Below are 27693 nucleotides of genomic sequence, written 5' to 3'. Positions count from 1 at the left end.
CGCGTTAAAAAAACCATCGGGAAATTTGGGTTGTTGAGGCGCTATCGTTTTCCCATCTTATCCCAGGTCATACTATAGGCGCAGTTATTCGAAAGAGTGTTTCTACTTTTGTAACTCTGAGTAGATCAGATTATATTCTTATCCTATTTTTAAACTTCATACAAAATTTAAAACAGCAATTTCACGCATCAAATAAAACCCAACAATTATTCATTTGGTTTTATTGAAAAGGTGCACAGCAAAACGAACGAAACCTGAAACGTACGAAAAACGAACAAAAGAACAAACATTTTGTTGGTACACGTGTATTGCTTTGCTAAATGTAGCACTTCAGTAAAATCATCTTTATTTTCAGCAATGGCTGGAGTAGACTATTGATTAAACACAAAAAATAGCAGAGTTACGACAAAACGTGTTCTGTTTCATTCGATTATTTTAAAATTGAACAAAAACTAAACAAGGACATACAGAAAACAGTGTAATTCACTGGTAACAAAAAGATCTGTTTTTCACAGATTAAAAACGAAATGTAAACGTGGTAACAAATACGAGACACGACACAAAAAAATTATAGGCAATTATATGCGGCACGCTGTGGTAATATATAGCCCACACTTGGGAATTATCGCTAAATGAAAAAGAAGTTCAAGGCCGTTAACAGAGTTCGTGTCTATTTACAAATTCCTCTTGTCCAGGTAACTAGTGTTGCTTTATCTTTAGGTGCAGACAGCCGTAGCCATACCAGCAGCATTAAGCTGGCACTTGCAGGATTGAGTAACACGTGTGTTCTTGGTACCAATGTAATTTCCGAATTTGGCTGCAAAGTCAAGGTTGGCCTGCAAGCATGTCGAACATTAGTTAAATATTCTTTGATGTGCTGTGGCTACTGTATTATGGCATTTATTTGTCCCTATCAAACTTTTAACAATTGTTTCCTTAGTCCCTAATATCTGTTATAACATTCTTTTTCCTCTTTTTTGTTCTTATATCTTATACTACTGGTCAATTTTATAATGTGCTGCCTAACACCAACTTATTAGCAGGTAAATAAAGAAAAAAAGTCACCAATTAACTTACAAAAAAAAACGAAACAGTGCCACGCAAAAATTAAGGACAAATTTTGTGTAAGCGTATCTGAACAATTAAGTGCACAGTGACTCTAATAAACTTTGCTTTATTTAAATTCTTACCAAGAATGTTGCATCCCATACAGAACCGCCAGTTGAAGTAGCCAATGGTACGCAAGCATCATGTTTGTTTGGTTTAACAATGGAGAAGCTCTCGGGACGGTTGTGTCTCATGTATGCATTCTCAGAATCAAATCCAAAGATCTTAAAGAGAAAACAGAATGTAAAATTTAAAAAAAATAAATGACCTTTAAAAAAGAAGATTAAAAAAAAGAAAAAAAGAAAAAATGTTTCAAAATTGTGAAAAAAAAACTGTTAAAATATTACATATCGATAAATTATTTAAGGAAATGTGTGGCAGCTTACCGATTTTCTGGCTCCAACAATGGTGTTTTGAGTGACATGATGAAGTGTAATACCTTGCTGTCTTAATTGCCACTCAACGTTGCTGTATGATACCTGATGAAAAAGATTGTTTTAAATACTTACGTTAATATAAAGCTTGTTTAAGCTCTACATAAAAATAAAAAAAAAATATTTAAAACTGTGAAAAAACCTTTCAAAAATATTTTATAATTTGCACAAACCTGTGAGTTAGAAGAGCACTGGTCACATGACAAGATGACAATGACTGGTTTAGCTCCGGCACGGAATGGAAGTTGTGAAGCGTAAGAGATCGCCGCTAATGGATCAACTTCTCTCTCTTCTGCGCTGAGTGAGAGTTTGCGCAATGCCTTCACGAGGTCATTCTAAACAAACCGATATTAAAAAATTAGATTCAAATGTTATAACCACTGAAAACAAAAGCGTTTGTGCATGTGTTATGCATTACTTGAACTGTAAAAAATTTCAGTAAAAAATATTTTAAAAATAATATTAAAATTGTCATTACTTAAACTGTAAAAAAAATATCAAAAATTAAAAAAAGTTTACCAAAATTTATAATCTACCTTTCTGTTGGTGGTTGCGAGTCTGTTACGCATGGTGTATGTATGCGGTGCCATGTTTGCTCCTGTGCCACCATATCCTACCAGAGTGTATTGAGTGTTGCGCATACGGGTTTCAGACAAACCAGCCAACAATTTCTTGAACATCTTCTTCATTGCCTTGGAGATACCAGAGCGTCTGTTGGAACAATACCATTTTTAAGTAATTCTTTAAATAATATATATATACATAAAAAAATACAATTCTTACAAATTTTTTTCTTACACTTTTTGTTAAGATATAACAAAATAACATTATACATAAGAAAAAATCTCTAATTTTTATTCTTTTAAATAAAAATTAAATCCCTACCCCATGCATCGTCCTTCTTCCACAACCATAACAAGATCAATTCCATTGACCTCAGTTTCCACGCTTCGTGATCCAGCATTAAATTGGTCTCCGTTGGTAGCCGAACACATAATGCAGTGATCTGGTTGCCCGAATGAAGCACCCAGTAAACCACATCTGTAAGCGTAGGCAGCAGATGCAGCACAGCTCTTTGTCTGTTAAAAAAGTGTTGAAATTTATATAAAAAAGGTACTTTATACTGTGTGTGAAATATAAACACCTAAAAAAAATATTTTTTACTAAAATATTAAACTAACTTATGTAAAAATTTTGAAGAAATATTTTAACTTTTTTAGGTAGGAAATATTATTTTAGGCTCCAAAATTCTACAGAAAGAATTTTTACCTGATCATCTTCATTACACATGTCCGACATACACATTGTCATGAATGGAGCTGGGTCAACTAATGGGAAACATCCACGGTGGACAGAATTCTTGCTTTCAAAGATCGCTGAACAGATTGCTTGTCTTGTGGTGCTTGTACATTCTGGTGCTACAGGTGCAGCAACATTTCCTGGGCATGTTGTGCCAGATGCCTAAGCAGAAATGTACATGATATAAATGAATGAATGTCTTTATCCTGGCTTGACCAGAAATTGACAGTCGTTATAACACAGGTGGTCATACACCTTGTGCTCGCTTCTATATTCTTCCACGTGTAACTTAGTGGGTATTTAACCATTATTTCATGTATGGCTGACAATTTGGACAATTCATAAGGGATTACTTAATTGGAAGAATTATTGTTGAGTGTCTTGCTATATATTCCTACAATATTATGATTGTATTGAATAGTATTAAAGCTGGATTTCATAACATTATCGGCATTAAGCTAATGGGATTTTCAGTTTTTCAACTTTGCATTCAAACACCATCTTACCTCCCAAGCAGTAGCAAGTTGGTTTGGTGAATCCATGATGACATGGGAAGGTGAAGTGAAGTCGTCCATTGGTTCGTTGTTGAAAGTTCCAGCAAGACCAGCAGTAGCACCGAAGTAATAAGGTGACACGTCAACTGTGCAGAGTTCAGTTGTAAAGTCGCAAGCAACGTCCATTCCTCCATCTGTGTGCCGAACATGAACAGTGCGACCCTCAAGGGTCACAGCCATCTGTAAGAGATACAATAGTTGTCATTTTTGAATGGACCAAATCTGGCCTACAGGCCAAATCTTTTGATAACTCATCTATATAGAATGGTCGGCAGTTTAAAAACCAACATTTTCTGGTAATGGGCCAACTCTGGTCTATATAAGAGAGCTCCAGACTTGCCTACTTTTAGGGCCATTTTCATATAGAATATTATTAAATGGGATTTTAAATTATGGTGTGAACAACTACAAACAGATTTTCAATTTATAAACTTTTGAGCACTGCAAAGTTTGCAATAAAACTCTTTTAAAATGTAGTATATAGTTTATTAAGTAGTATACAAAGCATTTGTATTACAAACCTTGCCAACAGCCAATGGAAGGTTCTTGGTTCGCCCTCCTACACGAACACTGTAGTCAGTGAAGATTGTTACTCGTCTGTTCTCAACAATGATCTCAAGAGCATTCATTGATGATTCAAGAGCTGGGTCAGCGTATGTGAGCGAGATCGTGAAGTTTCCATCTCTGTGGTCCGAAGCAAGGATATGTGTGGTAGCGCATGCGCTGGAGAAGTCATAGTGCTTCTTGTCAAAGGTGCTGAAGTGCTTGAATCCAGACACAAATGAGTGGCCCTGAGAAAACAATGCGATTAGATAATAAATCTAACTTTTTATATGGTAGGTGGATTGGCAAAGAGTTTTTTATAAATCTAACTTTTCATTAATTTTGTAAAGAACTTTTAGCTATTTAATAATACTGCATTAGGTTTGGGTACGATAAGACATGTTTTCATACTTTTTTCTTATCCCATTTGGTAGTAAATAAGAATATTTAAAAAATTAAATAACCATAGAAATGCAATTCCAAAAAAGCAGTGCTAATTGTTAAAACAGACTTTGGAAATATTTATTTTGGGTGCTAATGGTATTTCATCTTGGCCCCGATACTATACTAGAGTGATAGTCACCTTGAATGGTGGTAACATTTCATCTCTTGGCATGAACATCACAGCTCTGGCACGATAGTAATCATCAACATATGAGTAAAGCATTTTGACGGTATCATCAATTTGAATGGAGAATGCACTCTGAGCAAGCCAGGTCTTGATGTCACCCAATGTTGGCAATGGTGTGAAATGATCAAGCTAAAATTAAAATTTGTGAGTATTTTGCTAGGAAGAAATTAAAAGAGCGTTTTTTTTTTTCTTGTAATAGTATTTAAAAACTTTTAATTAAATAAGTTAGTTTAATTGCCCCAATGTTACTAACAAGGGTTTAATACCATCTAAGGCCAATCTTAAAGTTTCAAGTAATATATGGGCACGATTCCAGCGCAAAAAACTATGTTAAAGAAAATATTTTAACTCACAGAAATACTTTTTAAAGAAAATATTTTAACTTACAAAAATATTTATTTAAGAAAATATTTCAACTTACCTCGAATCGAAGTGGGATGTTGAAAATAATTTCTGAGTTTGTGACGACAAACAAGTTTGCAAGAGGAATACGTGATGCTGCAAAAGCGGCTTCACCGTTGGTCATCATGAAGACTGATGTTTTTGCGACTGCATCTTGGACAAGCTCGATGAAAAGTTCTCCAGCGTGAATCTTTCGGAGTGCTGCTGTAACTGGTTCAAGTGTACGGAGCAGTTTTGCGTTGGCTGTTTCCAAGATCTGACCATAGTATTGCTGGGTAAGCTGTTCGAATGGCTGCATGACTTGATCCTTAAGTGAGGTGATGCTTGTCAAGAGGTTTGTGATGCCTGATCTTACCAACTGTTCAAGTACAAGCTCGGATGTTCCTAGAGTGCTGGTTGTCCTGGTTGACAGAGAACTGACAAATTGGATTGCTGCATCTCTAGCTGCTTCAACCTTGGTGATAAGTCCATCAATATAAGCATTCACGACACTTTCCATATTGTTGTTGCCTGTGATGATGGTCTTCACGGCTTCTAATGCTTGGACAACGTTGGCTGTGAACCAGTTAAGCTTGCGTGCGAATTCCACGTCACTCGCAGAAATGATCTTCGACAAGAAATTGGTGATCACTGGGTTGGCACTCAGTCTTACTTGAATTAGTTGTTCGTTAGCCAAGTTAATATCGGCGCGGGCAATTGGGGTATCCAACTCAGAATTCTTTCTTGTTTCCAACTTTACGAACATGTTTTCTGCTTCAGCACCAGCAACAAGGTGGAGAGTGTAAGTTGCATCATCCACTATGCCATACCCGATGTACATATCGTAACCATTGTCAGTTTCAGTCATTCCCTTCACAAATTGCAGTCTTGTATGAGTTGCATCTGCAGCGAGGTTTCTCATGATTTGTTTGACTTGCCTCATGACTTGAGTGAGGTCGCCTGTGATAGTGATTGGCTCTTGCATGTCTGGACCATTCTGGTAATACTCAATGGTGTTGGTTGGCTTGATGTATGAGAACCTGTGCTCCCATGTCCTCACACCTTCACTATAGTCCTTAGTAATGGCTGAGAATCCAATACGTTCGTTAGAGTTGAATGTGTTGAGTACCAAGTTACCATCCAAAGTACTTGCAGGGTGAGATATCCTCAGATTGATGTTGTAGCCAGAGTTTGCTTCATCCTCGCCAATATCCAATGAACTGCTGAAGACTGAAACATCTCCTAATACGACAGCGGTGTTACCTTGGAACAAGCTATCAGCAGTTCCTACTCTGTATCTGGTCGTCATTTTCATCTCTTCGTCCATCATTTCATTCTGATACTTGGTAACAAAGCTAGATCCCTTGCCTCTCTTCAGCAGAGCAATACTGCCAGTGTTTTCTTGTGGTACAGGGGTATTAAACAGTCTAAGTTGCATTGGATGATTGAAAGTAACTGAAGTTTCAAGTTTATTGGATCGACGACCAGATGAGCTTTCGTAACCTCCATTGAGCACCCACTTTTGTCCATCGGGAATGACAGTGAGTCCGAATGATGGTGCAGTCTGGCGTGAGTTTGACTCAGTCTTGTACCAAGTTGCAACTGAGAGAGTTCGCAATACAAGCCACTTTGAAAGAGGTCCTGTAGTAACTGAAACAGCCACAGATTTGTTGGTGAATGTGTCGTCACTTTCTAGGTTGTATTGTAGACCTCCAGTCATGGGTGGTAAGTTATCAATACCAAGAGTTGCTTTGCCTTGCAGACCAGTAGCTGATGATGAGCCATCACTTGTCAAGGAAATGTATCTTGCAGGTGTTGTGACAAGACTTTGTTTCCACAAGAACACAAGATCATAACCATTTTCCAACGGGGTGAAGACCTTCTTCAAAACAACCAGTTCTCTTCTTTGCGATGTAATTCGCCAGTCACTATGGTACAAACCAGCAGTTGAAAATTCCATGTTTCCTGTTGTTTTGAACTCACTAGGAATAACATTGTTGGAGAATGGATGCTGAATGTCAACTATGATGTTGTGGGCACCGAAAGACTGAGGCAGTACACCAGCATATGAAGCATTCATACCAAGCACATTTGTGTCAAGGTTGCCATTCAGTTGGAAAACGTACTTCTGACTGGTTGCCATTTGATCAACCTTTAGGTTTGCATTGAATTCTGAGAAGCCAAGCAGAGCAGAGGGTTGTGTGATGGTGAGGGTGTGGTCTTGAATCAAAGAAACTGATTTGCCTTTACATTCCACTTCCAATGTTTGTTCGCCCCATGTAGCAGACAGAGTTCGGACAGTGTATTCTTCTTCAGCTGATTCTGATGCTACAAATGTCAAACGTGGTGGCATTTGGGAGAATGGTTGAGTGATAGTGACACTCAGCTGGGTAGGAGTGTATTCATCTCTTATGGTTATTTCAGAGTCATCCAAGCTCATGCTGATTAAGTGAGTAACTGTGTTGGTGTTAGAATTGGCTGTTGAACTGATTGAAACTCTGCTGGTAAATGGCATGAGGGGAAAATCACATGTCACGCTTGCCTGGCCCTCAAAATCAAGAGCTTCCGAAGAAGTTGGATTCAAGTGTGCTTGAGCTCGGAATTCGCTGTTATCAGTGTTGTCATGAACCACAAAGTTAAAGTTGGAGTTACCAGTAACTGGTTGGAAGGTCAACAGTTCAAATGAGCTGGTCATGTCCAACCCTAAAGGAGTACACACAATGTTGGCATTGAAACTCTTATCTGGAGTTAGACTGTATCTTCCAGTAATTGATAGGAAAGGATCTCCATTCATTTTGTTGACTCTTACAACTGGTGCACCCTCTCTCAAGTTGATCTCTACAACATCGATGTTATCCATAGTGGTTGAGATATGCTTTCTGGTTTGTGTCAACTGTCCTGTGAATTGAATGTCACCTGGCATGCCCATTCTTCTAAGAGTTTTGAAGTTTTCTTGGGTGATATGTGCATTGACAGAGGCCTCTTCAGCATCAGATGCCATATCTAATGTGAATCTCTTTTGTCCATATGCCAAGTTGCCGTTAATTGATGTTGGTGTTGAAGTGACGCTAACAGTGATTCGTTTTGGAAGTACACTCAGCACTTTCCTGTTGGTCATGCTGTAAGTGAATGAGCCCCGGTTTTCGTTTCGGTGTCCGGTCATTGTAGATTGGATGTTGAGAGAAGAACTTTGAGCACCAGTGTATGTCATACTGGTTACCCAACCAACTTGTTCATCACTAAATGTTATCTGGTCATGGCCCTCCACTGAGTGTCTGACACCAGTAAGTACAAGCATGGATGTCAAAGTAATTTCAACTTGACCGCCGTGACTTGCATCTGTGGAAAAGTCCATTTCAAACTCCGGTCCAAAGGCATGGTTGTTGGCTGTTACACTGAAGGTGTTTGGTGTTATGGCGTATGTGAATCGTACAAGACTTGTTTCAGCCTCGTTAAGAGTGATGGTCAATCCACTCTGGCCTTCTTCCTTTGAAAATCTGAAGTCGAAATCGTAACCCATATCATCATATGTGTAGCTGGCAGAAATATCTCCTTCTTCAGTAAGGACCAGGTTGTAGTTTCCTATTTCCACAAGTGGTGAACCCTTATAAATCAGCTGGTTGATGGTTATATCTCTGTTAGCATATGAGTAACTTTCAACAATTTTAAGGTTTCCGAAATATTGCTGCAGTGCCTGGACACTGTTGGTGATATGCTGAACAAGTCTGCCGTTTGTATTTCCCAAGGTTTGGGTGATATTGTATGACAAAACTTGGTTGTTCCATGAAGACACCACTTTGGCATCAAGTTCTGATGAATCTCCAGTGTAAAGTGTATTGGCTGCAACAAGGAAGCTCATGGTATGCGGGAATGGGAAAAATGCGATTGTGTTGCTCATTGTCCATTTAAGGTCGAAGTGGAATGGGGAACTTGACTTGTGATATTCAGCTGTTGTTTGCCATGTCATTTCATCCAAATGTATCTCAAGAGCTCTGTTAAAACCTGATCCGTTGGGCTCACGGTTGATATAAGCAGCTCGGGTTTGGAGTGGCACCCCCAGGTTATTAAGTTCAGGTTGTCTTACAGTCATTGTTATGGACTTGCTGGGAGACTCAAGTTGAAGATCAAATGATATTTCATCATCTCGCTGCATTCTTAAAGTTGGCATGTCTTGAACAGACCATGTCACTACAGTTTGTATATTTCCTGCTGTCATCACATTGTAGCTGATTGTGGTGGTGTAACGTTTCTCATCTGGACCATTTCTAGCAGTGGCGGTGAAAGTGGCTTCGTTTCGCTCTCCTTCAATGTCAGCGGAAACATCAGCAGAGTAACCATGCATAACACCATCAACAGTTGCTTGAGCCGAAGCTCGGGCAGTTCTGGAATCAAGATCATATGAAAGTGATGTGCGGCCATTTCTGATCTCTTGTGGTATACCGATCTCTGTAAATTCTGGGATGTTGTGAGATCCAGAAAGTGTGTTCACCAACGGCGAAACAGTCATTTGCGTTTGCATTTGTCGTCTTTCTGGCTGGGTCTGTTGGCCTTGGACATCAATATTGTAATGACCGTCACCTTCAGATAAAGTAGCAGATCCACTGACACTGCGTGTCATAGCAGAATAATGATGTTCATATGATGCTCGGATTGCCTTTTCTGATCGAGTTATGATTGGTGTTAAAGTTGACACTGAAGTATACTCGTGGCCTTGAAACAAGTCAAGAGTGATTGCCATTTCATAAGATTGAGCGTCTTTTCTAACTTTGAATGTTGTTTCCATTGTAGGTGGCAGGGAAAGGGTTTCAGTGATAGCAGGAATATTATGCTGGGATCTAAGAGAAATACCATACCATCCTTCTGCAGCACCGGTGTAAATCTCTCCAGTTGTGTCAAAGTTTGTGTCATCCACACTGACGAGAACTGTGAAGTTCTTGTTCTCCATGCTTCCAGCTAACTGCACCACAATGTGTTGTGGCACGTTTCTAGCGGTGTTGACATTCTGTGTTGCTTGAAGACGCAAATGGTTGTCCTCTAAGGTTGCACCGACGTTTACAGATTTCCTTACTCGGTTAACATCATATTCAACCGTCACACGTCCAGACGTGGATGTGAAACCAGTAGAGATGGCCAAGTGACGTGGTATGTATGGCTCAACCTCTGGCACAGAGTGAGTTACTGAAAATAAGCTGCGGGTGTTTACTTCGGCATTGACACTTCTTTCTACTTCATCAATTGTAAGCGAGATTTGACCAGTCATAGGTTGCATGCTGCCACTAACACGGAGGGTCACATTCCTTGGCATGTAAGAGAACTCGGGAGCACTCTGAAACAATGACAAAACACCTCCTGGTCTATTAAAGGTTGCACCAGCTCTGCGTTCAAGCCCATCAATGGAAACATACACTTCGCCAGATACTGGTTGGGCAGTGCCACTGACACTGACTATGATGTCACGGGGAACATAAAGTTGGTCCAGTTCATCAGCGTTGTGCTGGAATTGACCACGCATGCGGCTGGTGTCGTATGATGCACTTGCTGTTCTTTCCAATCCATTGACAGTGATTGACAGTCCTCCACTGAGTGGGGAAGCAGAGCCATGTAGCCGGACACTGAGGGTTTCTGGCAATGGGAGCTCAGGGAAGCTGTTCATCATGCTGGCGACCATGTTTTGTGGGTCAACTGAGCCAGTGAGTTGTCGTTGATGGCCATCCATGGTGAGTGTGAGAGATCCAGAAACAGGGGTAGCAGTTCCAGACATTTCAAGGTTGACAGATCGTGGGATAGGCAAAATTTCAAAATCGTGTTGGAATGAAAATCGGAGTGCTGTGATGTCTGCCTCTGCTGTCAGTGAGTTAGACACGGACTGCTGACGGAAAGATGCTGTTATGTTAGGTCTGGGGTTCATGCGAGCACTTGCAGTCGCTCCAATTGATCCTGGGACATAAGCCTGGAGTTCAGGGATGTTGTGTTCCAAGTCAACGGAGAATCCACCAGGAACGATATTTCTTCTGAAAGTTGCACGTCTGGAAACATCATCAAGCAGGGTGGAAGAGATGGTGAAACCATCTTCTAGTTTTTCAAATCCAGCAGAGAACGAATGCTCCGTTCCGTCAATCATTGCGCTAACTTCAACATGCATATCTGGCTCCTTTCGGTAAGCACCTGAGAGTATGACCATCTGTGGGATCTGTGTACCTTCGAATGTGTGCGTGAAATGAGCATTGCCCACACCTTCGTTCAAGGAACCTGAGAGTACAATTTGCCTTTCTACTCCATCGATGTTGACTGACATTGTGGCTGAGTTATCTTCAAGGGAGCGAGTGATGATCACACGGACGTTGTTTGGTGTGAAAGACCAGTTGTGTCTGAAAGTCACTTCAGCATCAGTTTCCCTGTTAGTTGTGATACGGAGTTTAGTTGTTTTGTCACCATATTGGGTAGATATTCCACCGGTCATGTCAGTTCCCCAGTTAGCATTGATATTTGTAGCAACAGTGTGTGGCACGTTGTACATATCAGTCAGGAAGATATTGTCCTGATTTGCTTCGAATTGGGTCATAAAGGAAGTGGCAGAGACATCATACCTTGCCTCAATGCTGTGTGTAAGCACTGTTGTATCAAAAGTCACATTCATATTTGCACCAAGTGATGCACGTCCTTTTTCCAATAATACTGTTGCCTGGATGATCCTTGGGACTGGAGTACTGGTGAAATCATGTGACATCTCAGCGTGTCCATACACATGTTCACTGCTTAACCTATAGTCTACAGCTGCATTAATGGTGTTACGGCTTCTGCCCTGCTTGACAGCAATCACAACAGATTTCTCGTCTGGATTGTAGTTTACATCGAGCCGAACCTTCTTTAGTAAACCTGATCTCTTCCATGATCTTTGACTGTGTGCCAGTTCAACAAAGCCAGATTGTTCAGCAACATCAATTCCGGATTTCACCTGGATCATGAATCTGGGCAGGTCATCTCTTTCCAATGTGAAGTAACTTGTAAACTCATAGTTAACACTGCAGTTTCCAAATAAATCAATGTTGGTAGGGAACACATCACTTTCCACAAATTCTTGTCGGTTTTGGATTGCCACAGAGCCTGAGAGAGTTTCCGTGTTGTATTTTGCTGTAACTGTTGTTGCCAGTTTCACTTCTCTGTCAAAGGACACAATCACGTGAAGTTTTTCTGTGTTCTGTACACTGCGATCCAAATCAACCTCAAGGGTGGTCATTCTTGGGTAGTTTACCATGTCATAGGTTTGAGTGACAGTAAATCTCGCAGCTACTGGCATATCGGCACTTGCGCTAGTATCGTAGGCAAGAGTGACAGATTTCCTGAGTGCGGACACTCGAATGTTAAATCCGTTGTCATAGTAATTGCTTAGGAATTGCATTTGTGAATTTCTTGGGAAGTACCACAATTCCTCGGCAGTGATGTTGTGTCCCAGTCGGTAAGTGAAAGCAGGAGAAGTTCTCCAGTTTGGCTCCCATGTTGTTGTTAAATGAGCAAATTTGATTATTGGTCCCCACACATATTTCAAGTCACCTTCTGCTCTTCTTTCTGATTTTGTGAAAGAGGTTTCAAAGCCAAAGTTCTTTGGAATGTAAAACATCTGCACCAACATATCAAAGTTGTGGTTTACGTAGAACACAAGCTTGTTTCTGTGGCCATCATAGTCAAATCTGAAACCAACACTTTTCTTTGCTGTGTCATAGACAATGCTGACATCAGCATTATAAGCATCAAGCATTCGAATGCTGATAGACATGTTGCCTGGCACACCGTATTGGTAGACCTGTGTTACATTATGGGAGGATGAGAGGTAGAATGATCTTTCATTTCGGTTGCGGTTTACAGTGAGTGTTGCCATCTGCTTTCTGCCATCAATAGTAACTGCCATCATGAGGGATTTGTAGAGAATACCTGTTGGCTGGGAGGATGTGGAGCCAGATGCAGAGATCTCGTATCTGATGTTGTTTGGCATGAAAGACACATTGAAGTCGTGGCTTCCAGATACAGCGAGGTTGTAGTTGAAGAGCTCAATGTTGACACGACCATTGATGGTGTTAACAATATCTCGAGTTTCTTCTGTTTCTGGGTCGTACATTGTGCGGGTGATTGTGGAAGTAATGGAAGAGAGTCCAGACCAACCTGATACGCCATAATCAACCATAGTGTTGGTTTGGACTCGCTTGGGTACGTTGTAATGGTACAAGATATTTATGTCCTGTGAAAGGTCAACTATCAATCGTAGTCGGCTGTTTTCCATGTCATTCTGAACTGAACCTGTTGCACTTGCAGAGTATTGTTCCTCATTGATTTGGACGAAACCTCCCGTGGAAATTCCATACCTGTTGTCAGTTGCAGTTGGTGTGCAATGAATATGGGCAGTGAAGTTGTTAAACACTCCCAAGTTACTGAGTGATGTAAGATCATGAGCAAAGCTGAATCGCAGGGTATTTGTTTCTGCATCCACTCCTGTCATTAGTTGCATCTTCCTCATATTTCGGTCAACTGTTGCAACTAGTGATCCCTTGAAACCAAGTCCAATTGGAGTACCAGACAATACAACCTTAATGTCTTCAGGAATTCCGTAGCCCGTCATAGTTGGCGAGTTATGGGAGATTGCTGCATTGATTTGAAGACCATTGGAATCATCTTCCAACTCACCGAAACTAAAAGTTGTTCTCATGAAGCGTCGTGCTCCGTTATCAAATGAATATCTAAGGTTGTCACTGAATGATGTTGGTGTCATGGTAACCTCATAGTGGTTTGTCATGACCGCGAAACTTGTGAGAATGTTTTGCTCAAGAGTCCAATCAAACACCATCATGTCTGGAGAGGTAACATCACTTGCTGTGGAAGTCAATCTAACTCTGTAGTCGTTGTATTCTCCAAGAATTTCTGATTCCCTTGTTGAAAACTGGTAACGGAGTAGACCACTCGTTGGAAGGTGGGGCATTTCTTCGTCCACGTAAAGATTTTGGTTCCACTCAAGGTTAAACTGGGTTGGTCCTGTGTATCCAGCACTTATTGACGCTTGCTTGCTGTTTCCAATTCTGATAAGCACGTTGCCTGTCACTTGACCTTGTGGGTAGGTGAACTGCACATCAAACTTTCCAGGAATGCAAGAGCAGTTGGAGAAATAATGAACACCTATGGAGTCAGTTGCAAGTGTCAAAGAACCTTCTGTGTATGTTTCATCCACCTTCAAAGATGTTGTCATATAGTTGTTACCAGATGCTACGGTCTTGTTTACAGTTGCTTTGATTGTTTGAGGAAGTCCCAAAGAGATAGCAATTGGGCATTGATGGAGTGCTTGGAGTTGGAAAACAGTGTTTTCACGGGAAAGACTGACCGACATCATTTGCAGATCATCAACATTCAGATAAGTTTCAAATCCACCATTTGTAGTTGTGCCATAGGTACGAATCACAAACCTTATTTGGGGCAAGGCTGCACGAAGGGATCGTACTTCATGTGATGCCACCACTGTTACATAGAATGGTTGGGCTGTTGTTGTAGAATAAGCAACTTTCATGTTGAAATCTTCTCTGTTTACATTTCCATTTAATCTCACTCCGATCTCATCACCTCTCAGTGATCCCCAAGTCAGTGTTGCCAGTAAGTTTCTCGGTACACCTTGTTCAACCATCATTCTGTTGTTATGTGTCATGGTTAGGGTAACACTGGGACCCGAATTCTTCACTAGGTTGATTCTGCCAGTGCTTCGATCAGATGTAAGGTCAACATTGACGCCATTGCTCAGAATGGTAACATCAAAAGAGGATTCAGTTGGGAGGTTTCTGCTGTATGTCTGGCGCACATTACCTTGGAAGCTTCTTTGATCATCAGCAATTGTGAATGTGGTGCTGAGCTTCTGTTGGCCATCCTGGGTGAGCTGAGCAGCAACAGTGTGGCCAGCGGATATTGTGTTGGTAACATCAGTGTTAAGCTCGATGCTTGCAGGTGATGTTTGGCAAAGTCTTTGTCGAATTGCTACTCTCACATTTGTAAGAGCTGAGTTGTCTCTCTGGATGGTGTAAGTTCTTGTAGCATCAACTCCAATCTTTTCTACATCATTCAAAGTAACTGAAGAGTGCAGTGCCTGTTGACCAGATGCGCCTGTAAACTCAACTCTGGCTGCAAGGTTCTGTACATACAATGCTGGGATATTGTTGGTGAAAGAAACATTGGCACTGACTGTGTCTTCAATACTCGATTTGGTGGCCTGAAGCTGAACAAATCTTGACACACCAACATGGTCTTTGAAGCTGACACGTACAAGTCTCTTTGCTGTTTCCAGGTTCTCTGAATCCACCAAGATGTCCAAGTATTTGTCAGGGTTGTGTTTGAACATGAGATTTGATTCGAATCCGCCTTCTTTGGCACCTTCATGTCGCAGATTGAACATTAGGCGGTTGTTGTATCTTGACTCCAAGCTGTTCTCAGTGCTGAAGCCAAAAGGTGCAAGGAATTGGTTGACAGATGATGCTCTGAGAAGCTCTTCATTATTGCTTCCAAGGACACGCATGGTGATGCTCTTTGTTTCCGGAAGATTAACAATGGTGGTTTCGCCAGACAATGTCAGATCGTGCGTTTCACCAATTCCGAAATCGCTATTGATTCGGTAAATGTTGGCAGATGTTTCAACAATCCTGTCCGATCCGTGAATTCTTCCCCAAGGTGTTGGGATGCTGAGTTCAACGTCATAGTTAAGAAGTCCAGTATCAGCAGATCGGTCGTTAAATGAGAACACAAGTCCATATTCGCCCATGTTTGCTTCCGTTGATATAGAGGTTGGACTTTGAGAGTGGCTAAGATCTGCTACATAGTTCATATTTGAGATTGGGACAGATAGCTGAGCTCTTCCATTTATTTGCCTGGTTCCTGCACCTATCTGGTACGAAAATTCCTGGCTGACAAGCAAGTATCTGGTGTTTCCATCACGTCCTGCATGCCTTCCATAGCCAACCTTGACTTCAGAGGAGAGAGAGCCTGGCCCATTGCTGTATGATAGTTCAACGTGGTGGTTCATCATTGGGTATTGGGTGAAGGTAAACTTTTGTTCTGCGCTCCATGATGTGAGAGAAGAGGTGGATTGGTCGCGTCGCTTGTGGTGGAAGTAAAGCCTACAAAAAAACAATGATTTAGATTATTGTATGAGCCATTAGCTTAAGACTTTATTATGTCTAGAGTCTAGTTACTTAGATCTAAGGTTTGTGGCTGCTACAACAGTAATATGTAAGTGGCATAAGAAAGACAAATAAAAAGACATACAAATAGATGAGATAAAATGAATACCAATATTGTAAGCTGGTAAGCTTAGGGTGTAACATTGCATATTTTGAAACTGGGATTTAAAACTTACGCTGCTACTTAAGTAATGTGTAACTTGCATAGGAAAGAAATTTTTTAAGTATAAATTGCAATTAACACAAGTTTTTGGTTTACATTAATATTAAATACCTTTGTTCTTCAGATCCAGTGAAGGTATAATCAAGAGCAAAGATGAAGATGTCAGATTTAGGTTTGATGTTCATGTTGAATTGAAGACCGCTGTCAATTATCCCAGGTAGAGCAACATTAACTGATCCGGAGTAACGGAGACGACGACTTTGTTCTTCAGTGTTGTCTTGCAAGTTTACTAAAAATACAAGATGTTACCATGAAAATTAGTTCAGATTATTTTATGCAGAATCTGTAAGATTTTGTACAAAAAACGCCCACACAGTTACATATGCAGTAACTCCTAATAGCAGAAGCTGTGTGGAACAGAACATCTGTGTTATAACAACTTTCCTTGCCCTGCCACTCAAGGGTAAATACTTAAGTTACAATCATCCATACATTTTGACGAGCAGTCTACTTCTTCAGTACTTTTTTTAAAATACCAAACCACTTACAGTGCAGTGAGATTGGTGTAGTTGCTACATTAAGAATGGACATGTTCACCACCATACGGCGCTGTGGGTCTAAAATCATTTGAGCGCTGCCTGTGATCCTCTTGGTTGGAGTTTGCAGAGTAGACAAAGCTGATATCTGGCGCTCAGTACCACTTCTCCCATTTTCCACAACAGTCTAAATTGAAAGAAGTTTAAACCAGTGATAACAATTAAGTTTATTATAAAATTAATAATAACTAAAACATAAAATTCTATTTTTTAAATAAAATTTTCGAAGGCATAAATAAGTAAACAGTTGACTAGTTACCCTGAGTTCTGTTTCTTCTCCATTCCTGTTGTAGGTCATAACAGCCATTACACCATGTTGTGTGTTCTCAACTGAACCTAATATGTGGAAATGGTTTTAATAGCAATCACTAAAATGTTGTTAAGGAATTTCTATATTTTTTGGTTCAAATACACACAAAAAAATAGTCAAAGAAAAATGTTATATTAATACTGTAAACCATTATATAAAAGTTAAAACAAATATTCACATTGATTTACCTACTAAACTGGCCTCAGTTCCAGGGCGAACATAACTCACTGAAGCAGTCATCTCAGCTTTGTTGTAAGCGATATCCAGAGACATACGCCTGTTCACATTTGAGTTGGGGGTATCCAACACTAAACTAGCTGTGAGGGTATCTGGGAACATGCTATCCTGAAAATTAACAAACAGTAAATCAAAACTTAAAAAGTAAAAGACCAAAAACCTTAATTAAAATGAGTCAAAATAAGGTTTGTAAATTTCAAAGCGTTTTACTATGAATAATTGCATATCATAATAATCTTCATTTTGATTGTGTTAAGTTAAAATCTTGGGGATAACAAGCCTACTCCGATCTAAATTCCAGGTCCCCTGGCATAGTTGGGTACCAAACTGTAGAACCTCAACCGTATAAAAAAATTAAATTAAAAAAATTAGCATTTAAAGTTACAGTGTATGTTGGCTGGTATGTTCCGGACAGAAGGTAATGATCTATCCCAGAATCTGTTTTTTCCAAGTAGGCTGTTATTCCAACTTGTCCTTGAACAGGGAAAATGAGACTCCCCTGTAAAAAATCATAAATAAAATTATGAAAGAGTGAATGTAACTGGTCCTTTTTTTTAAGTGGCCACGAAACTACTGTCGTTTAACACTGGTGTTCTGTTTTATACACCTCGTGCCAACTTAGAATTTACCACTTACGTAACTTGATGGGTGATTGTTTTATGTATGGCTAACAATTTAGACAAACCATTAGTGACCACTGGGTTGGAGCAATTGCTGGTAAGTGTCTTACCTAAAGACACATACCCACAATGGTAGCAGCGACACAAAATGTATAAAACAAATGTTTTGTTAAAGTCAAAAAATAAACTTACAGTCTGTGGTGTCAAGTGGTTGTCGTAACAAAGCCTGTGTCCAGCATAGTCTTGGCTGCAGACATCTTGGGTCAAAGCAAGGTTGTCAGATTGCATGTCTGTCACTTCCTCACCAGCAATGGTCATAAGCTTGTGACTGTAAAAAAATTGAAATATAAAAATATAGGCAAATTAAAGCATCAGATGGATCTAATATCATCATGTAAACTGAAACACATCAGATCAGGAACATTTTTTAGGAAAGTTTTTTTTTAACATATGCACCAAAAATTTGTTTTTATGGAGGTGTATTTTTTAACATGTGCACCAAATAAACAGCTCTTAGTTTAGGCGAAATCTTATACTCACTTGAATTTGAACACAGTATTTTCTCTGAATGGAGCATCAAGTCTCATGGAGAGTCTCTGTCCTTGTTCCAAAGATACCTGCCCACCCAGAGTCCAGGATGTCATAGCTGAAGACTCAGTAGCAATTCCGGTGCGGTGTACGTGTGCATCCACAGTCATTGAGCCCGTCATGTAGATTACAGCTCTGTGAAGTTATATTTTAAAGAATTTTTTTTAAATGCATCGGCGTAATGTTAGAAGTGTATGGAGTGACATGTCGCTCCAACTTTTGAGACAGGGGGACATTATGTTTGAACTGCAAATTTAACAGAATTTTTTCCTGATAGGTGTCTAAACAAACTGACATATCCAAAATATATATTCCATTCACCACATTAATTAATGAGGTTGCCTATATTTGACAATGAGTGTAACCTCATTTTAACAATGTCAACCTATAAGTTTAAAACAGCTGTGGTATAATATACACTTTATAGAGTTATTACCTTGGCAGGACTTGTCCATTGACTGTAAGTTGTGGTGGTGTTGAAAACAAACCGGTCATGTCAAGACGACCGTCCGCATTTACATCAATGCTGGCTGATCCATTAAATGCAATAGTGAGTGGCAGACCAACTCCAGTGGGCAGCACGTGAGCGCTGTTCACAATCATTGTGTCATCATGGTATTGATAGTGTCCACCCTGAAAATTAAAGGAATAGACTAAATGTATGAATTTTAATATTACTTAACTGAAACCAGTTAATGATGACAGTATTGCACAACTCAGTGGACCCATTTTTTTACTTCTACAAAAATTTAAAATTAATTAAGAACCGGAACACTAAGACAGCCACCAAGTAATGTGTTATAACAATTGCCCTTCTTTTGCTAGTGCTTTTCTTTGTTGCTTTTAATTTAAACTTTTGATATGGTATTTAAATATGTAACCAGATGTTGTGTACATATAAGGGGTTTAATATTTACCTCAGCTAGTTGCTGCATGATTGGCAGAATATTGATGGATCCACTTTCTGCAGTTGGAATTGCCATTTCTCTGCTGTTTCCGTAAAACATTTCATTTCCAAACACCCGCATGTACCAGTTTGCATTTGGTTTATTCTCAGTGTTAAGTCCAGTTTTGTACTAAAAACAGAGTAAAAATAATAGGTAAAATATTACTTGCAAAAACATTGCCCAAATAATTGTGAATCCATAAAATGTACACACAGTCATAAAATAATTGACAACTTATTTTTAAACATGTTTGAATTTTTTTAAATCATTTTTTAAAGTTTTTTTGTATTAATAAAAAATTACTTGTGTCTGAAGTTCAACGAGTCTTGTATCATCCGTCGATCTAGAGATCCTCTCTTCTTCAACCTCTGGCTCTTCTTCTTCCTCCGCATCTTCATCTGGTGCCATGAAGAGATCACTCAACGGACTGTTTTTCAAGAAACCTTTAGGTCCCATGAATGACTGCAGAAGTGTCTCCACGCCTTCAACACGACCACCAACCTGTTGTATATTGAATGTGATAATTTGTGTAAGTTTTCTATATTGTAAAAAAATGATAATTTCCATCCAAAAGTACATTATAATCAAACAAATATGTCCATTTAAAAGAAATGACATCCCAAAAACGATGATATATTTCTAAGTGTTTTCTATACTGTTAATGAATAGAACAATTTTCATAAGTTCTCTATATGGTGACATGAATATTTTAGCTTTTTTGTGGATGTTTTGAGCTCATTTTTGCTGTTTTTTTATTCATTTACCTCAAAGAGATTGACGGCTTGTCCGAAAACATCAACTGTAAAGTTAAGGTTTGCACTTCTTGGCATGAAAGATTTAGGCGACCACACAAGGCTGCTTTCCAAAGTAGCTCCAGCGTTCAGTTGTTCTAAAAACAAATGTTAACTTAGAAACATTTTTCTAAAAAATTATCATGTACAATTTTCATTTAGTTTTATTTACAACATTTAAATAGGGCTGTAATATAATCAATAAAATTAAGATTTTAATTTCTTTTTCAAAACTCACCGTACATATACAATTTTAATCTTATTTTATTTTCAGCATAAAAAGAAGCACAAAAATTTGACTTTTAAAATACTACATACCAGAAAAGAGAGAGTTCTCATAGAATCTAGAGTATTTTCTTGGGTCAAGATCATGTTTCTTTAAGAAAACTGTCTCAGTAAGCAGAGGTTTGAGATATCCCTTCAATGGATCAGTTGATTCCATCAGTTGGTTCAGATGTGTCCATACAAAACTTGCAACTATAGAGAAAAATAGATTATTAGTTCTTCTATTTATACATAATACATTCATATTAGGTTACTGTATTACATTAATGCATTGTTTTCAATTTTAATTTTGTTTGAATTTACGAGTCCAAACTAACTAATGAGTTTTATGCACACAAAATTTTCCATTTTTTTTTGTAAAATACATTTTATTTTAAACAAACAGGATATGGTCCCAAAACAACAATAAGCATGGCCCCTACACCTAACAGACAAACAAGCCATTTATGTTTAATTATTATCAAGTTAAACTTCTAATAGAAAAATAGGGCCATAAACAAATTACCTTGTCTGACTGGTTCTGTATCAAGCATAGCACTGATCTGAGCGATGAATGCAGGTGTTGGGCATTGCATCAACGCAAGGTAAGATGAGATACGGAGCTCAGCATCAACCTCGGTGTTAAAGATGATGCTGGAAATCTCAGATCGCTGCGAAATGTGTTGAATTTATAACGATTTTTGGTTTAATTTATAAATATAATGATTTCGTTTTAATTTATGAATATAAATGATTTTTCATTTGATTTATAAATATAAATGAATTTTGGTTAAATTTATGAATGGCTTTTATCTCTATGTTACTGTGAACAGCATAGAACACAATATATAATAATGTTATTATGTCATTTTCGAGTTTCCATTTTCACAATTTTTTAGTTTTTTTTTGTCTTATAGCAAGTATATTTACATCAGAATTGCATGGTAGTCTTCTGAAAGCTTCAACAGCTGATACTCTGGTTTCCATATCATTTCCTTCTTCCGATGCACACAAGGAGATTGTGCGAATCGCGGTGAATCGTCCGGCATTGCCGAGTGATCTCAATGAAAGAAGAATCTAAAAAAATCGATTTCAGATTATATTTTGATAATTTTTTTTTATTTTGTTTAGACACACACACTATTTCGTTTGTACACTATTTCGTTCGATGTAAAGGTAAATGGAAAATATAGGCCAAAATGGCATGCTACATCGTTGGACCACACCCGAATAAATAGAAACTAGTTTGGTACATGTATGCTGGTAACGGTACATATATGCAGTTTACATGTTTACATTTTATATCTGTAAGTGCCTTTGAGCTGAAAACAAGTAAGTTTGTGCTGAAAACAAAAATAAATTCTAACTGTGTATGTTTATTGTGGTATTATCGCAACAAGTAAAATACTACAATTTTTTGGGTAATGGGCCAATCCTAGCCTATATCCTAGGACCCATGCCATGCAAAACTGCGAGACCTCACCCACATAGAAATTGCTACAAAGCTTAAAGTATGTGAATTTTCCCACCTCTTGCTTGGATTCAAGGTTAGTTGTTCGGCAGTTGTAACCAAGCTTGTCTTGAAAGAAAGCGATGGCATCGGAAACAATTGGCATGGTAAGGCAGTTGGTGGTCGCTGAATTGCAAATCTTGTGAATCATTGTACCTGCAGTGAGGTACGCCTTCTGCATCAATCTATTGCTTCGTGCAACATTCTAAAAATGAATATGTTATAAAATTACGAAAGAACGGTGGAATTAGTATTATACTGTAAAAAAATGTAAAAATTGTAGAAATGCTTTTGTACTGTTGTAAATCAAGTTGTAATGTTGGTGCTTGGGATCACATATTACCTCAGCTTATGTAACAGGGATGACTTCATATGTCTTAGGTCCTCAGTATAAATAGCTTTTAACCTGCTGTTTGTGTCTATACAATCAAGCAGAGCCAAAATATACTACGGTCGGCACATTAATTTATAAGGTTTCTTATGTTTGATCTGTGTCATCTCACATTTTAATAAAATTCGAAAAGTGAAGCTTAGCTGTAAAAATATACTTACTATTAATCCTTCCAACATGGGTGGGGTAGGTTTGGTAATCAAGCTCATGCCGGTCAACCATCTATCTGAAGTTGCATCATCAACCTCTTCACGGCCTGCTGCGATCATTCTGGTTTCAAATACCACGCATGCTTCACTACCGCACCATTGGAGTCCATCACGGAACATTTCCCTGAGGTAAAAGGGTGAACTTAGTTTACCTGACTGGATTGGCATTTTTATCTTTACGTGACAGGTCAACAACAATCGTTATTATGACAGGGGTTTTGTCCCATTTACCTGATGCCTGCTGAGTCACCACATATGTACCTTCGTAGGTCTGTTTTTTTATCAGTATATGACTGACAATTTAGACAACTCAAAAGGGACCACTAAAGATGTCATTTATTATCTCGCTTAAGCACACATATGTTCAATAGCAGCATTAAGTCTCGAACCCATATTCTTTTGGTTAGAGACAGCCGCGGTAACCAGTGTGCCATAGTGCAAGACAAGTCTACTTTCTAATAAAACATTCATTACTGTATAACAAATAGCAAACATACTTGAGAGCAGACTCCCATACTGTGCATGCACCATCCAAGGAGTTCAAAGCTTGTTGCAGAGCAGGAACATCCAATCTTCGGAGCAAGAAAACCATTCTGATGAATTCTTCACCAACCTAAAGGATCAAACACATGAAAATACTTGTGGCAAGTACCATACATATGCAGTAATGAAAATGAGATTAATTAATTACACCAAACAGAAAGGAATTTCATCATCGCTGGCTTACCTTCTTGTAGTTCTCAGTTGACATGGTTTCACATACTGTGGAAAACAGACCCTGCAGTTCAGAAATATCAGACGACGTAATCGCTGCCATTTCTTCACCTTCAAATGCAAGTGTGGTACGTCTTGCCACATTGCTTCCAACTAAACAAAATAAAGTTTAAATTTACACATAGTAAGATGGTCTATGTTTTCATCCTCTTTTATCATCCTATTTGGTAGTAAACCAAAAATATTTACTAAATTAGATAACCATTTCCTCACGACTCTAAATAATAAAGGAGTGTTGTTAATCGCTAAAAACACAATTAGAAAATATGAGATATTATTCGCTAGCGGTATCCATTTTACCCCACAGTACTATATTGGTCATTAACTTTCTATGTCACGGTGGTTCTCAAATGTTTAGCATAGCTTTGTATAATGTGATAAAACTTTGCTACTCACGTCGCTCAGCTCCATATGTTCTCGATTTTGAAGCAAATTGCAGGCGTTGTGTGATTGATGTACGTGCTCCACTTTCTGCTGTACTAAAAGGTCGGAATGTATGTTGTTCCGTGCATGTAGTAGATTGCATAACACTGTTTGTAAGCTGCTGCCTGCAACTCTGCTCACTGTAGATGAAGTTCTGACGAGGCTGAATTGTAAAAAATGTTAAAATCTAACAAAGTCACATTAACCTAAAAATTTCACAAAAAAGATTGTATCACTTTAAAACAGGCAGTAAGATTTTTTTAGGTTAATACAGTAAAAGCAAAATTACTCTAAAAATGTAGGAAAGATCTTACTGAATCGCTTGGGTATGGGGTGAAGTGGGAGAACAATAGATGTTGGTCACGCCCTGCACAGGTGTTGTAATCTTTCTGTTTTGTGATGATCACATTGTTCGACTCAGATACAACTTCATAAGATGACTGGCAGTCTCCGCTGACATCAACCTGTTCATATAATTGGGAATCTAGAGACTGTTCCGATGTGTGATTATCGTTATTAAAATAGCAATCTAAATATGAATCGGGATTTTAGGTAATTTATAAAAAAATTGTATTTTTTTTAAAAAGTTAGTAGGTTATGCTTCTTAACGTCTAGTATTAAATTCCATCAGCTACATACCTCTCGGACAGAGGGTTCTTCCACAACAGAAGAAACCTGGAATGCTGAGAGCATACCACGTTTGATATTGAGCACCCATGTTGGGTCGTCATTTGAAGAACAGATTTCCGGGATCCTGCCGTCTTGGAAGTTAAAATGAAGTGGGTTTCGTTGTAAACTGGTCTCCCATTCACTTGTTCCTGGTGCATCAATACTTGCTCTTGATATCTAGAAGTTAAAACACAAATTAAAGTTGACATATTTTACATATTATGAACATAAAATTTAAAAACTTAAACTTTATAAAAACTAGTTTTGTTTTATAAAGTTGACATATTTTGACATTATGAACATAAAATTTAAGAACTTAAACTTTGTGAATTAATGCTATTTTATAGTTTTTGGTTTTTGTGAGACTGTAACTTTTATATTTTAGAATTTGTCAGAGAACCCGTATTTAAGTTAAGTTTAAATTTATTGGGTCAATTAAATTGTTGCAAATATGTTTGAAATTGTGTACCCTCAAGACAAGTTCACATGGTGAAAGGACATCCACTAGTAATGATGCTTGTATATGAACTGTGGATTTTTGTCCTTCAGTAGCCTCCTCATAGAAGCTACTTGTAACATCAGCGTTGTAGTTATATTGGTAGGTGTAGCCCACCGAGTAATCGAACTTAGTCGGCTCTGAAAAGTAGTTTATGTTAGAAATTGTTGTTCGCGTGATGGCGCTAGGGAGCCACTGGCATTTACCTGGGCATGCTGATGCGCACTGAAACGAATTGTCCAGAGATCCTGCAGAACAAAATAAAGGTGTTTAAGGGGTGTCGTTTAATCTGCATTACAACACGAATTTGCGGCGCTCCGATTTTTAGTTATGGGCCTGAATCGCTATTAGATGGACTAAGAACGAAAGAGCCGATGAACTCGCGCGAAAGGTCGCTCACGAGCCGCTTTGTGGGTCAGACACAAAGACCGCTGCAAAATCTTGCACCGCAGGAAGAAGAAAAACAAGCGTTTGATTCCGTTGGCCGGTCAGACTCGGGGCAAAGTCCAATCCTGCCGTTAGAGGATGTTTGTCGGTTTTGTAAAAAAGAAACGTGGTCAGCGCTTCTTACGTGGATACAAATACAAGGAGGTATTGAATTCGATTGTGATACTTCGCTGCGTATCGTTTTCTTTCCACGCAGAGCTGTCATCGATCGAAGAAACGAAAGGAAATGAGAAAAACAACGAATAAGTGATATTGCTCTTAGAGCAACGAAGCGGTTTAGAAAATCGCTGAAACAGCAAATTTAAAGCGAAGGCTTCTGTACGAAGGTCGCGACAAGTGTGCGCCACTGTCACACATTTAATTGATTTACAAGGCAATAAGAAGTCACAGACTATCGAAATGGCGCAATAGAAGTAAATGTTACACCGATGACCGGTTTTTATTATTTACTTCTCCGCAGTAAAACACTCCGTAATCTTAATCGTCACACGACTATAAAAATCGGCGTTGTAGGAGATTAAATAAAAAAGCTCATGAACATTCGTATTAACCGAGTTATATAACATTTAAATCACATTACAAGCTTGTCAAATTACGTTACAAGCCTGTTTGTCAAGTGGTTCTTAATGGCGTTAAAACTGACACACATGCCTGTGACGACGAGTTGTTTTTGGGGCGATTTTCTCTCTTCCGCAATAATATTATTATCGGGCAAATCTGCTCGAGGCAGAAGAGTCGTCACGCCTGGCTGGAATCAGCTGATATGTCGACAACAAAGAAGTCACGTGGTTTTGTGGCGCACGCAGTGGGACTTGACACTGCAGTAACTAAGTAAGGCTGGGGAGGCGAATGAACTTAAACCTTTCTCCGAAATGCGCGCAGTAAACAAGCCGTGTGCCTAAGCAAGCAATCTCTTTACGTTCAATTCCCAATTGACCCAATTTCAGACCCCAAGCGCTTCTATTAAACACGAAAACAAGAGGTCGAACGAGGGCGAAACTAAATTGTTGACAGTAGTAAACCATTTAATTTTAATAAATACGATTCCGCCCAAAACGAGTCTATCAACCAGATGTTAGTATAGAAAGTCATACACACAGAAAGTAATACACAGCGCTTCGGAACTGGGAAACCCAATAACGTGCAAATACGTCGGTTCTTTCCCATTGTAATAACAGTGCAATTGGCGACCTACGTAATTGACTTCCTGAATTACAAAGCTTTGTTGCAAGAAATTGACCTTCGTGGCTTTTGCTCGCTTCAGCCTAGTTATTACCAAGGGGCTTTTAACCCAAGATATTGTACTGTTTGTTGGACCGAACGACAATCTAGTCACAACAAAATTGCTACGTTTGACACATTGTACCAGCCAAAGTCACAAAAACCGCGAACGTCACATAGAACTATCTTTTTGGCGTTAACACGTTAGTTTGATGCACATTTAAAGTTACGTAGCCCTTTAAAGTACACACATAATTAAACAGCCACACAAATAGCCTTATCGCGTACATGATTTGCGCTCGTTTAACCAACTGCTTCATGTTTTTCTGTTTACAGAATCGACTGAAGCGACGGTCGATAACCAGACTTAAATTTCTAATCGAATAATAAACTAATCAACTTTAGTCTATAGAATATGCAAGTAAGACTGTTAGTTACGGTAAAAGCATTCGATTTCAGTAGCTAATATGACAAAATGAAAATAACAGAGGTAATACAAATTAAATTATTAAAAACGTACCAAAAATCAGAATCTATTTAAAAATGAGTGGTATGCAATAAACGGTTACAACGGGAATAGACTGCCTTCGCGCATTTAAATACGAAATTCTGCACACTCCGTCTTGCGGCAATTAACCTTGCAAATCCAGGCGCACTCGAACGTATATTAATATAGGAACAGACATTACAGTTTAATTTCAAACTAATTATAAAACATTGCCTATACTCACTCGATTGGGTTTCTGAAACAATCGTCAGCAATAACAAACTTAAGATGAACGCTTGTAGTTCCATCTTGTCGGGTTCACTTTTCGCTGGTCCAATTTGCGAAGCGCGGCGCTTGCTTTTATTTGGTCGCCATCATCAACTCAGGACAAAGAAAATAG

The 27693-nt window shown here is 38.8% G+C and overlaps 1 protein-coding gene across 1 annotated transcript; it reads right to left on the bottom strand.

The window, feature by feature from the left end:
- Nucleotides 1-206: 206 nt before the first annotated feature.
- LOC149732797 (uncharacterized) lies at nucleotides 207-27693 on the bottom strand. Its single transcript, XM_089882329.1, has 35 exons — nucleotides 27538-27693; nucleotides 25345-25386; nucleotides 25112-25278; nucleotides 24613-24819; nucleotides 24288-24437; nucleotides 23947-24136; nucleotides 23504-23643; nucleotides 23274-23389; nucleotides 22729-22900; nucleotides 22196-22381; nucleotides 21597-21743; nucleotides 21193-21337; nucleotides 20721-20879; nucleotides 20376-20500; nucleotides 19915-20112; nucleotides 19582-19740; nucleotides 19101-19297; nucleotides 18617-18799; nucleotides 18269-18404; nucleotides 17842-17955; nucleotides 17408-17564; nucleotides 17169-17245; nucleotides 16862-17036; nucleotides 16425-16602; nucleotides 4990-16087; nucleotides 4521-4697; nucleotides 3916-4185; nucleotides 3347-3574; nucleotides 2811-3002; nucleotides 2427-2620; nucleotides 2078-2252; nucleotides 1715-1876; nucleotides 1494-1586; nucleotides 1191-1331; nucleotides 207-836 (listed from the first exon to the last, which is right to left on the bottom strand). Exons 1-35 carry the CDS (start codon nucleotides 27599-27601, stop codon nucleotides 717-719), a joined length of 16434 nt encoding a protein of 5477 aa, XP_089738455.1. The 5' UTR covers nucleotides 27602-27693; the 3' UTR covers nucleotides 207-716.

This window comes from Ciona robusta, chromosome 8 (genome assembly GCF_009617815.1).
Source record: "Ciona robusta chromosome 8, ASM961781v2".
Classification (NCBI taxonomy): Eukaryota; Metazoa; Chordata; class Ascidiacea; order Phlebobranchia; family Cionidae; genus Ciona; species Ciona robusta.
Note: the sequence above shows the minus strand (reverse complement) of the source record. Positions and strands in the feature narration are given on the sequence as shown.